This window comes from Tasmannia lanceolata, unplaced genomic scaffold (genome assembly GCF_043159265.1).
Source record: "Tasmannia lanceolata isolate RefF3 unplaced genomic scaffold, GAP_Taslan_0.1 ptg000044l, whole genome shotgun sequence".
NCBI classification, from domain to species: Eukaryota; Viridiplantae; Streptophyta; class Magnoliopsida; order Canellales; family Winteraceae; genus Tasmannia; species Tasmannia lanceolata.
In genome coordinates this window covers 16,185,816-16,199,110 of record NW_027518721.1, presented here as the reverse complement: position 1 = coordinate 16,199,110, position 13,295 = coordinate 16,185,816, and the positions used below count along the sequence as shown (strand labels likewise).

General features: G+C 39.1%; 1 protein-coding gene across 1 annotated transcript; it reads left to right on the top strand.

Annotated features, from left to right (window-relative positions):
- The first annotated feature begins 414 nt into the window (after nt 1–414).
- Nucleotides 415–12,167, top strand: LOC143863630 (uncharacterized). Its single transcript, XM_077374355.1, has 3 exons — nt 415–1,282; nt 8,879–9,810; nt 11,725–12,167. The coding sequence occupies exons 1-2, from the start codon at nt 661–663 to the stop codon at nt 9,763–9,765; spliced, it is 1,509 nt and encodes a 502-aa protein (XP_077230470.1). The 5' UTR covers nt 415–660; the 3' UTR covers nt 9,766–9,810; nt 11,725–12,167.
- The last annotated feature ends 1,128 nt before the right edge of the window (nt 12,168–13,295 follow it).

Here is a 13,295-nt window from a genome sequence, read left to right as displayed (position 1 = left end):
AGGAAGTTCCTCCAGTAACCTCTAATAGCAGGGAGTGTGGAGGATTTGATATTTACACACCCCTTGCTATTACACTATTAGCAAGGATTCTGGAGGAACTTCCTCCAAACGGATCTGAAGCCAAGTTTAGTTTGCCACCCTTGCGTGTGCGTCTTCCCATTGGTTTTCAAGCCGACATGAGGCATATGTTATTTAGTGGGATTCCAAACTCACGAGAGCCCACAATTGGAGCCACGTCATCCTGGGTGCATTGATAAAGGCACTCATAATCATAAAAGCAATGACGTGGCTCCAATAGCGCTGCCCTTCTAGGCCTTTTCTACAACGGCTCCTGTGAGTTAAGCAATTAGCGTACCTCTGTGATTTAAGATCTCAATTACCAAAACCACATGGCTTCCAATTGAACCATTGATAGTGTGGGGGCCGCCACACTATCTTTCTCAGATCAACGGTCCTGATCAATATATCAACATGCCACGTGTTGGCTTTATACGAAACAGAAATCCAACGTATCCCCTCCCACGGTCATATATTTCTTCTTCCTACAAAAGTTCCGCTTCGTGAAAAAGCTTTTAAACGTGACCTCCGTGGAATCACGCAACCGGCGCACGTTAGTCTCAGTCCCTACTAAGCGGCGTACGTTAGCTTCAGTCCTAAGTCATGGAACACTCGCCGTTGGCGGAAGAGCAAGACGCCGTCGGCGTCCCTCCGGCGAACGATCTCCCTGAAAATCGTCTCCAAACCCTAATCTCGACCACCAACACCAAAACCCTAGAAGAAACCCTAGAATTCTTTCTAGAAGCTTCTAGAACCCCCGAAGGCCGTTCAAATCTCTCATCCAAAAAAGAAATCCTCTCATCTCTAATCAGACTCTCTCAAACCCCTTCAATCTCTCTTGAAAATCTCCTTTCCTCGCTCAAAATCCTTCGCAATCTATGTGCAGGAGAGATCTTAAATCAGACCTCGTTTGTACAACAAAAAGGAGTTGAGATCGTATCGGCCGTCTTAAAATCGGCCGATTTGAATCCCGATGTGGTTCGTATTGGTCTTCAGCTTTTAGGGAACGTATCAATGGCGGGATTTGAGCATGGATCGGCTGTTTGGGATAAGTTCTTTCCGTTAGGGTTTGATGAGATTTGTCGGATCCGAAGATCCGAAGTTTCGGATCCTTTGTGTATGGTTTTATTTGCGTGTTGTAGAGAGAGTAATGAGCGATTGGAGGAGCTTTGTGGCAGTCGGAGGTTGCCTATTGTGGCTGAGATTCTCACAACCGCCGCTTCAGGTGAATTTTTTTTTCTTTTCCTTTGTTTGGATTGGATGAAAATTTTTTTTTTTTTGGAAAAGTTTGCAAGGGAAAGATATTTGTTAAAGTTGATACTTTAACTTTTTTGGTTAATGATATCAGCACAACCATGTTTTTATAATTGCGCAAATTCGGGATGTCTTTTACTTTTTATTTGTTCGTGACAGCTTTTTGGGAACTGTTATGTGCTTTTGACAGCTCTTTTAATAATAAAAGACAAGTTGAGTTAGTGCAAATATCAAAAAATGGTTGTGCTGGTATCATTTACCTTTTTTTCTTAACACATAAGTAATCAATGCTTACATAGAGTGACCTTCAATTTATGATAAATTAACTGTAATCGCATCATTTCCCTCAAAGTCGTGGGAAATTTTTTTCTAAGAAAACGTTTTCTATGTGAATTTTTTTTTCTTGTAATCCAAACAGGACCTTATCGGTCCCTGACTCCGTGTGAAGTTCTTTGTTTCATGTTTTGAGGGTTTGGGAGAATCGTGACTCAGAATGGACTCGTTTACTATCCGATTAGGACTCAATCCGAGGTGATATCAAGTCCCAATTTGCCTAGCCTTCTTTCATTTTCGCTTTCGAGATAAATAGGTTGATTAAAATTGATGTTTATTTGCAAATAAGGTTATTTTAAGTTAATCTTATCTTTAGATGGGATATTAGACCTCTTTGGAGGCCATAATTAAGTTAGAAACACCACCGTTATAACCATTATTTGCATATTTAAAATCTATCTATAATGTATACTAAGAAACTTTCTTTCCATTTGTCATTCGCCTTTCCAAGTTTCTTTTTTGGAAAAAGTCCTTCCCTATTAAATTGCTTTTGCTTTGATCTTGTTTTGCCACCCCTTCAAAACTTTGGTTTTGCCGTATTCACCACATCCCTACAAAATCTGATTTTCCTTTTGTTTTGCGGATTTATCACCTCTACAAAATCGCCCTCCAAAATATTCTCTATTGATTATGTCCCTACAAAAACACCCCCATAAATAAATTTTGTCACCTACTAATTAAATCGTTTTTCTATTTTTAACATTCAATTTTCCACCCCTAGCATTCAGTTTTGTCTAACTAAATCAGTTTTTCAACACCCATGCATAGCATGGGTGGGGCCCACCAATTTACATGTCATGTTTTGATTGTATGGGGCCACCATCTCCAACCAAACCATACGGTTTATGGGATAGAGCCCATCATTTAACCCAACTTTGATGGGTAGGCCCTACCATCTATCCAAACCAATGCATTGGGTGGGGCCCCACCATATAACATCTCATGCATACATGAGTGGGGCCATATTAATTACGTTTTTTCTTAGTCGGTTTTTTTAATAGTAATTCTTACTCAGTCAGTTTTGCGTCTTCTAATTTATGCTAGAGTCGGTTTTGCCATGCCTTATTTATTACGACGAATAAATTTTTTTTTTTGAAATCTGTTTTCCCTCTAAAGTCACCCCACTACTAATTTCGTTTTGCCCCACTAATTTATCTTGCCCTTAATAAACGGTTTGATTGCTCCACTACTAATTTCATTTTTCCCCACTAATTTAACTTGCGGTTAATTACGGGATTTATTGTGATATGTCCTTACCGTATCTTACCTTTCATGCTTACTTGCATTTTTTTTTGAAAATTGACATTTATTATTCCAAGGAGTGCCAAATAAGGGACAAGTTGTCCCTTAACAGGCTACAACAGTACTACCCCGTACATACAGTAGAATTAGCTTACATATCAGCTATATGCTAATCATTCCCTTTCCCCATTACATAACCCAATAGCCTAACTTGCATTGAATCCAAACAAAAGGTGCCAAATAAGTGATTCACAAACCACATTGTGACTCACCCATAACTCACACTTCCAGGTAGAAAGCGGATCTTCCACATTTCCTTCTTATCCAATCCCAACATACTTCGCATTTTTGTCATTTCCTCAAAATCTTCTGATCGCACCTTAACTTCCTCTTCCGAAAGCTGATTATCCCCTTCCGCCGATACATGATCAGCTCTAACTTACTAGCATTTTGACTATATCAAATTCTCATCTTCCTCCAAAGTCGACCCATTCCATCCCCCCCCCCCCCCCCCCCCCCCGTAATTAACTTGCGGTTAATTACGGGATTTATTGTGATATGTCCTTACCGTATCTTACCTTTCATGCTTACTAGCATTTTTTTTTTTTGAAAATTGACATTTATTATTCCAAGGAGTGCCAAATAAGGGACAAGTTGTCCCTTAACAGGCTACAACAGTACCGCCCCGTACATACAGTAGAATTAGCTTACATATCAGCTATATGCTACTCATTCCCATTCCCCCATTACATAACCCAATAGCCTAACTTGCATTGAATCCAAACAAAAGGTGCCAAATAAGTGATTCACAAACCACATTGTGACTCACCCACATAACTCACACTTCCAGGTAGAAAGTGGATCTTCCACATTTTCTTCGTATCCAATCCCAACATACTTCGCGTTTTTGTCATTTCCTCAAACTCTTCTGATCGCACCTTAACTTCCTCTTCCGAAAGCTGATTATCCCCTTCCGCCGATACGTGATCAGCGCTAACTTACTAGCATTTTGACTATATCAAATTCTCATCTTCCTCCAAAGTCGTCCCATTCCATCTCCCCCTCCCCCCCTCAACAAAAGCAAAACGTCTCAGATCCAAAACCCAAATCTCAGAAATATAACCCAAATCTCAGAAATATGTCTAACTGCAAGGAAAGAAGATGGACAAACTTCAAAGCCTAGGTTTGACTTTTAGGTTTGCATTCTTTTTTTTTGGTTGAATTTTTTTTTATATTTCTGTTTGTACTCTACGGACACCTATGTATTTATCTTTCCAAAAGATAGGGTCTTCTGCTTTTTTTTTTTATATTCTTTTTTATGGGTAAGCTGTGGTTTGGCGGGACCCCTACCGGTTTATTAGATAAAAATGTTACATTCATAAGTACAAGCTGCTATCCCCAACTAGGAAAAGATGAGAGATGGAGATCCAAAAACTCTGGTTAGATAAAGACAACATTAAACCTAAGAGTTCGAACTTCTCAATGCTCTTGAGTTACATAATCGGCTATAGCTTTATGGGGCATGTTTGGGATCTTTGGGAGCGTCTGACCTTAAGCAATTTTTCTTTGTAACTTTCTGCCATGGTTCACCTTCAGAGAACGATACATTTGATTCCTCTAGTTCTAGGCCCTCTCCTTCATTGTCCTCTTACTCAATGGGGATCAAATTGATTAGATGTTGCTCATCCACTTATTATGCTTTCTTTTTTCTAGGTTCTTGCCGAGGAGCTTTCTCTCTCCCAGACTCATCTTCAACGATTGATTTCGAAGGATTGATAGTAATCTCCCTTCCATTGTTTCTATTAACATTTGCTTCAGTATTGGGATAAATATTTCGTTTGAACTTGCCTCCATTCCATCTTTCTCTCTCCCGGGCTCATCTTTGTTGTTTCTGGATCATCAGTATCTGTTGGATTGCCTTCATTGTCGGAGGAGTATTTCAATGAGTGATTTCCTTCTTCACATGATTCCTCATCTTCAGAGGTGCCTTCTTCCCAGCTTCTGGTTAATTCTTCATCTAATGGGTGATTTTGCGAATTCTATGTTTCAAGAGGAGGTTCCCGTTCTTCTTCATCCTTTGAATTGCTTAATATATCGAAGCTATTGGAGAGGGGGGTGATTTGTGAGCTATACTCTAGTATTGGACTGTTGAGACCACCTCTGAATAGTGGTCTGCGTGGAGGATTGATTGCCTTGCTACTTGTTTCAGGTGGATCTCCCAGTTTTTGCTCTTGGTTACTGATCATGGCCTCTGGCTTTCCCCAGCCACTATCTCTATTAACATTTGCTTCAGTATTGGGATAAATATTTCCTTTGAACTTGCCTCCATTCCATTCTCATAGGCTTTTCCTGAGTAGTTATGGAAAGTTTAAAGCTTCTGGTGGAATGGCTAAAATCCTGATGAATGTGCAGGCTGCCGGCTTCCAGTCATATTCGATTATATGAGGGTGGGCACCTGTTGGGTTTTGAATATGGATGATGGACGGAGGAGGGTCTTCAGCCGAAACGAATAACACAGACTTGAGCGCAGCTGAGTCTTGCGGCATCTGCAGTCCATGTACAGGGCCGTACTACAATACTTGCCACTTTGCTGAGACCGTGGGGTGTCCAGTACCTCAAGTGAAGCCCAGGGAACCTGGTCTAGATGGGAATGGTGGTGAGCTTCTCTCTTTCCATGGGGATGTCTATGGTCCATTGTTGGAGAAGTCCTTCCTCTGTAACCATAGTTTTAAAACTCTCACGTCATCGTGGACTCCCTCGAGTCGACTCATATTTACCTTGGTCGCATTCCGCGTTTTGTCGCCGTTGCGTTCTACGTTTTCCCCTACAGGATCTTCATCTTTGAAGTAAACTCTCCCTAGTTCAATATCCTCCTTTGATGGCTCTAAGTATTCTAGTTTGGAGTAGGAGTGCAACTCGGGTCGGGTTGAGGCCAATGCGAACCCGACCCAACCCGAGTTCCAACCTGATGAACCCTTTTTTCCAACCCGACCCAACCCGAGTTTTTAAGCTTACTAAAAACAAAAAATAATTAAAAAAAAAGAAGATGCCAGACTTCATTCGGGTCAGGTTGCCCAAACTCTCAACCCGAACTCAACCCGGGTTAGGAAAACCCAACCCGAACCCGACTTGAACCACACCCAACCCGACCCGACTATTTTCGGGTTGAACCCAACGAGTTCAGGTGAACCCCACCCGAGTTGCAACCCTAGTTTGGAGGGGTGAGTTGATGTGGAGCTTCTCAAGAGATGATTCCATCCTGTTAGCCTCCCCGTTTGATTTCTCTAGGAACCCTCTCTCCGAGGGCTTTGAAAGTCTGCTGCCTTTTTTGAAATCTCAACTGAGATTCTTTCAATTTGGTTGGCGTCTTGCAATGGGTCCAACGACTTTCCTCTTCGGGGAAGCTTTCTATTGTCTCTTGGAGGTTCCCCGAAATGGTTCTTCCTGTACTTGATGTAGTTCCATTTCAAGCTTTTGGCTGAAAAATCGGCCTATTAATAGTCTCCGAGGCACTTTTTCCTCCATTTGTCCGCTGATGTTATGGGGTTGGATGGGTGCTGAGAGACTCTTTCCTTTTGATGTTTTGGTTTTTCCTGGGGAGGAATTGGCTTTCTAAACCAGTTTGCTTTCCCCTGGAGGATTTACTTCCGAGTTTTCTTCCTGATTTCTCTTTGCTTGAAGGTCATCCAACAAGAGATTTCAGCATTTTCCTGGATCGGGTGGCTTCGGAATGTCCATGCTCGGAGCACAGACACAAAAATATGTCTATTGGCATGGAAGAAAAGGATTTACCATAGAGAGGAACCTATGGGAGTACCTTGGGCAAGCATTTGCAAGAGGCTGGTATGAACTCTCTTCTTCAAAAAATTTCCCAAACAGAAAGGAGCGAAATCCTTTCTGAACCGGTCATCTTTTTCTCGCTGGCAATATTGAAGAAAAGCAGCTCGAATCAACCCTATTTCATCCTCAAAGAAATCCTAGAACTGCCCTTTCCTAGCTTCTCAAAGAAACCCTAGAACCACCTTTCAATCCTATTTCATCTTCGGCTTGTGTACTTCTAATACGGCCCACATTCTTCATCTTTATTATTTGTTGACAGATAAGCAATGGGAAATCCATAGGTAAGTGTATTTTTTGAATAAAATTGAATTTCTAGGGTTAAGCACTTGGGTTTTCATGAGAAAAAATGGGAGGAGATGATTAAGATAGAGAGAGAAATTTGGTAAGTCTCTTTTTATGTTTTTTCTTCTTTTCCCTCTCTCACTATTTTTGTACTTTAAAATCCTATACATATCATGTCGGTCCCACCATTTTACCTCATGATAAGGTGGGTCCCACGATCTCCAAAAAGCCCATGCATGGGATGAGTCTCATTGTTTTCACAACCCACATTTTCATAAGGTGGGGCCATTAGTTTACACCTCATGCCTAGCATGCTATGTTAAATGGATTCTTCTGAACGGGCGAAGAATCCGTGTTGGACACGTCTCGGATTCCAATACTTTAGGATTTCTGGGTCTCTTATATTTTTTTTCTTCTGAATATTGCGACCACAACATTACAATAACTACATGTTTTAAGTTTTTATATTTTTATATGAAATGCTCAACTCAACTCAGCTAAGCTTTCGTCCCAAACTAGTTGGGGTTGGCTAATGAATCCTTTAGAAAATTTACATGAAGAAGGTGATTTGGTGAAAGGATCTACCCGGCTCATATTGACTAAGTCTAATCTTGTCACTAGTTGGGTTCGTCTACATGGATCTTTTTCTTCCATTCTCTCCTATCCAAGGTCATGTTCTCTGTTATGTTTCTAGCCATCAAGTCTTTCCTCACTTTTTCTACCCAAGTTGTTTTCGGTCTACCCCTACCTCTATTTACTCCATCAACTTGGCACGAGTAACTTCTTCTCATTGGAGCTTCCAAAGGCCTACGTTGGATATGTCTGGCTAGGAACATAACAGAGAACATGACCTTGGATAGGATAGAATGGAAGCAAATGATCCACGTAGACGAACCCAACTAGAGCTAGGATTAGAGTCGGGTAGATTCCTTTCACCTTCTTCATGAAATTTTTCTAAAGGATTCATTTAGCCGACCCCAACTAGTTTAGGAAAAAGGCTTTGTTGAGTTGAGTTGAGAAGCTTCCCATACGCTTCCTACGTGTTTCCTCTTAATGAAGAGTACACTTCCTGTTTATGTGATTGTTTCCTCCTCAAAGAATTATTTTCTCCCTTTGATAATGCTGAAGGAACGTATTTAAAAAGAGAGTGCATTTAAAACGTGAAAACTCATCTTAAGTTTAAAATGAAGATTATGCGGATCTTTTTCCAAAAACATGACATTGAATATACATGAATGAAACATGTGAAGCTATAAATTCTTAAAACTTGTAATTCTAATTAGTTGCTAAATCTTCTTTTCTACTTGTAATCCTTATCTATATTAATCCTTCCTCCCCAACCTCCTACAATCCTATTCTTTCTCGGTACTTGTTCACATCTAATGAGGCTTCTTATATTCTTCGTGTTGACTTTCAGTGATGCTTCACACATTTTTTCTTTACTTTATTTAGAGCTTTTCGCTTCCCTCGTCTCTTTTTGTATTCGCTTCTCACTGTGGCAACTATGGTTGAGACAGAACACATTTAGATTAAAGAATTAGATTCTGTCAAAAAGCAGGAAAATAGAAGATGAATTTGAACACAGGCTAAAAGTATGATTTGTTTGACGGGCTTTTCTGTGTTTGGTGTTTTTTTTTCCTGTGAATATGTGAAATACATGCTGGGTGAGTCTCCTTGCTGTTTCTGTTGGAAGTTTGTTTTAGTTGTGATTATTTGAAACAAGAAACTTTTTTCTTTTGGTCATCTATCACATTTTCTTATTTTCTTGCTGGGAATTTGATAAAAGATTCAAATTATTTATTTATCTATTAACTTATTTAATCAGTAGACTGAGTGTGCATATGTTTCCTTTGTAATTTGCTTTGAACAGTTGGTTTTAGGGAAGATTGGTTGCTATTGCTTCTGGCAAAAATCTGCTTCAAAGAAGATTACTTCTCTCGGTTGTTTTTGGAGCTAAGCTTGACCAGCTTATACATAGACAACAGCGGGCTTAGTTGTAGAGATGCACTTTTTACAATGGAGCAAGCATTTCTGTTGGGTCTGCTTTCAGAAATTTTAACTCAGCGAATGTATGATCATATTGATTCAAATGATTTTGCACTTTCTATTCTTGAAATTCTGAAGAGGGCTTCTTTATTCGTTGATTCTGTCGCTAGAGCCCAGTCAAGTCCGCCAGTGCGCTCTCCTACAACTGATATACTCAGGTACTCTCTTAGGATTCTGAGAGATATATGTGCACGCGAGGGTCCAGACGCTCAAAATAAATCATCCTCTCTAACTATGGGAGGCTCTGAGACTGATTTGTTACCTGTTGTTGATTCCCTGCTATCATCGGGGCTTTTGACATTATTGCTAGGTTTACTTTCCGAGCTTGAGCCCGTGGAAGTCATTAGAAAATCCAGAGCACAGGAACAGAGTCAAGGAAAGGTCTGCCCTTACAAAGGTTATCGAAGTGAAATAGTTGCTGTTATTGGCAATTGCACATTCCGAAGAAAGCATGTCCAAGATGAAATTAGATCGCAGAAAGGGATTCTCTTGTTATTGCAACAATGTGTTGTTGACGAAGATAATCCTTTCTTGAGAGAATGGGGCATATGGGCAGTTAGGAATTTGTTAGAGGGAAATGTGGAAAACCAACAAGAAGTGGTTGAACTGGAGCTTCAAGGCTCTGTTGATATGCCTGAAATTGCTCGACTGGGACTACGAGTCGAGGTGGATGAAAAAAGCAAACGTGCAAAGCTAGTTAACATCTCTTGATGTAAGATTATAAACCTCAGGAAAAATTTTATACAAAAATTTCAGGTATAAGGTTCTCAATCTTTGTGATATTTACATTCCATATTTCCTTGCATGCATCTATTTTTGTGATTTTGTAGTTTCAGTACTCATAATGTTAATATCATCTTTTTACTGTCTTTGTGAGGTAAAAAATACACAGATTTTTGTGATTAAAAAGACGACTGTAAGATTTCTCATATGGTCGTATTTTTTAATCACATTCACCCTAAATATATCACGATATTAAAGTATATTATTGGCAAACCTTATGTGAATTTGACGTGAATAGAAAGTTAGCCCCAAATTACAATCATTTTCATTTCTAGTTCGAGTTGAAATGAAAGGAATGGGAATATGAAAAATCAAGGAGCTCTCCAAACTGTAACTCTAGATTGATATAAACCCACTTTCCTGGCCTTCCTCTTCTTGTTTGTCTTCATTCCAAATATCTCTCTGTTCTGCAGCTCAGGTGCTCCCCGTCTCTGTAGTCATATTTTATCTTACAATTAGAAGCAATTTGTATTTCTTTCTATAAAGCCCTCATTTATCTTACAATTAGAAGGAAAATGAAATCTAGTTTTGCAAAGACCGCCCGCTTTAATTTTGAGTTTTCCCTCTTCACGTTTTCGGGTTTGATTCGTTTTGAGTAATTTTCATGTAGTTTTTATTAGTGTTTAAGAGCTTGGACCTAGACGAAAAGTCGGCTAATGTAAAACTGAGTCCACTCGAGCAGGTCAATGATTGATGCGGTCAATTTCTCTTTCTCATGTGAGTGAAAGGACTTTTTAGTGACTCGGTAGGGCCGAAATCAGATACGGACAGGAGCTTTGCCAAGGTAAAACGGAGATGAATTGGCCGAGTCGATGATTGACTCAGGGAGTAGTGGTTTCTGTACTATTTGGTTTTTCCTCCCTCTTGTCTTACTTCTACTTTGGGGCATTTTGTGTGTGTGTGTGTGTGTGTGTTTTCTATGTATTCGTTAATATTGTTTTTTCTTCATAGTTTTGACAATGTATTTGGAGTTAGGACTTTTTAGGGACTCAGTAGGGCCGAAATCAGATACGGACGGGAGCTTTGCCAAGGTAAAACAGAGATGAATTGGCCGAGTCGATGATTGATTCAGGGAGTAGTGGTTTCTGTACTATTTGGTTTTTTCTCCCTTTTGTCTTACTTCTACTTTGGGGCATTTTTTTTGTGTGTGTGTGTGTGTGTGTGTGTGTGTGTGTGTGTTTTCTATGTATTCGTTAATATCGTTTTTTCTTCATAGTTTTGACAATGTATTTGGAGTTAGGACTAATGGAGTGATAAGCTGCTGCTGACAGGAATTTAACAATGGGTTTTCTTTCACCAAAGTCGGGTTTCGTTTTTTTTTTTTTTTTGATACGAGGTTGTGGAGTTATTTTTGTAATTCCCTACTGTGTTTAGCTGTTAAAACTGAAATAAAAAATAGTATGAAAGACATTTGTCTGCCCCTTTTGATTTTCTCGCTTCTTCAATGAAATTATCTTTCAAAAACGAAAAAAAGCGGTGCATCATTGGTTTGAGTCAGTATAATACCATGTTCTGTGGGATATTCACTGTATGCTGGTTGGTAATATCTCATTGATTGACTGCTTGGAGGAGATGACTTGGGTTTTGTTAGGCTTTGCGTGCAGAGTCCAAACACTGATTTTATCGAAAACAGCCAAGTTGAGGATCTAAGCCGATGAAGCTTAAGTTATTAGAGAATCCACTTGATGCTAGGGAAGCCCAAATCCATCCATTTGTCTCAGTAAACCTGGGAAAACTGTCTTATAACTACATAGAAAATCCATGAGGCATAAGTTTTCAATTTCAATTTTCTGTTTCACTGCGATATTACGTGTTGATGTAATATGAGATATTACCTGTTGGTGTAATATGATATAATTTCTTTTTCTTCTGTGGGTTTTGTTGCAGTTCAACTGTGAGTTGTTGCATACCAAAGTAGTTCTGAGGAATCTAGCTTGACAAGTTCTTAAACTCTCTGTTTGATTCCGAGTTTTGCCCTACCAAGACAGTCGAAGACTTCTTTGACTCACCCGAGTTAATGAAAAATTGACCGCACCAATCATTGACTCACCTGAGTTGATCCCATTTTGTCATGGTTCTCATCTGAGTCTGAGTTTTAAATCCTTGCTTAAACCTTTTAGGTTAAGGGCTGATATTACATGGTTTCTATTTTCTTGTGTGTTTTGTGGTTGCTCAACTGTTCAAATCTTGTGTAAAGTACCTTGAGGAATTCAGCTTGTGATCTCCTTTGACACATATTTGTCTCAAGGGCCATAGTAATTGCAACCAAAGAATATGTTCTCTTAAATTTTTTTATGGATGAAGAGAATGATGCTCTTTTTAGGCAGTCAGCACCACATCTAGACCTTTGTGCTCTCTATTGCATTTTGGCTGTATATTGAGAGCAAAGGCCCCCCAAGCTCCTTCGGATGGATGTTGGGGATCCCTTCCAAGCAAAATTTTGCTAGAAACTCATTTTAGAAAGGAAGATGAAGGAAGAAAAGCCATAGGGGGATACTTAAATTATTTTTCATAGAAATCTTGTTTGAACTCAATTTGCGCGTCTCTCTTCCTGTTTTTCCCCCTCTCCTGGGAAACAAGGGAAAAAAAAAAAAAAAAGGAGCTTCAAAGCTTCTCATCCTGGTGGAATTGTCGTTCGAATCAAATTCACTTCAGTTGTCTTTTTCTAAGTATTGCTTTAGGCAAAATCTTTGGGCCTCTTTGGAAATGCTTTAAAAAACAAATGCAAATGGTTTCGAGGTTAAGCATGATTAAAAATAAATGAAAAAAATCATACATAAAAGAATTGATAATTTTTAAATACATTTGAAATTAAAAGTTTAAGGGCATGTTCATAATCACTTCTCATTCCCCTTTTTTCAGACTCAAACGGGCAGATGAGAATCTGAATGCTGCAAATATCCTGTGTGTGTGGGAAATAGAAGAGGTGGGTGGAACTTGAAAAACACCATTCTTGATTTTTTTGTCGTTCTCCGCAACAAAGAAAGGCCAAAGTGTGGCCAAGAAAGATTTAGGAATCTAACCTAATTTTGGTGGAAAGATAATCAGTCTGTTATCATTCCCTTTCTATGGTTGGGGCTCTAATAGTTAATGCTCCATATTTATATTCTCTCGTGTCTTATTGCTCAAATAAGGATCCGGCATTGTTCCTAGGCATTGTTCATATACTGGTAATTTATATTCTTACTTCTATTACGTAATACAAAAATCCAATGATATAAGAGAGTACATTCTTAAGAAATATTGTTAAGAAACATTGTTCAAAGTACATTTTAGTGAACGATAATGTTGTTCAAAGCAAGGTTTTAAATTTCGGCTTCGGTACCGATTTCAGACCCCACCGAAATCCAAAAAATTTTGGATTTTGGCTCGAAATTTTGACCGAATTTCTGAAATTTTGTAACATTCCATTTTGTAAAATAAAAAATGGCATTTAATCTAAATTTCGGACTGAAATT

Bases quoted from the DNA above. Each gene is read 5' to 3' on its own strand.
- LOC143863630 (XM_077374355.1), top strand. From the start codon at position 661: ATGGAACACTCGCCGTTGGCGGAAGAGCAAGACGCCGTCGGCGTCCCT. The intron at 1,283-8,878 runs GTGAATTTTTTT...TGCTTTGAACAG, and splicing joins TCTCACAACCGCCGCTTCAG to TTGGTTTTAGGGAAGATTGG.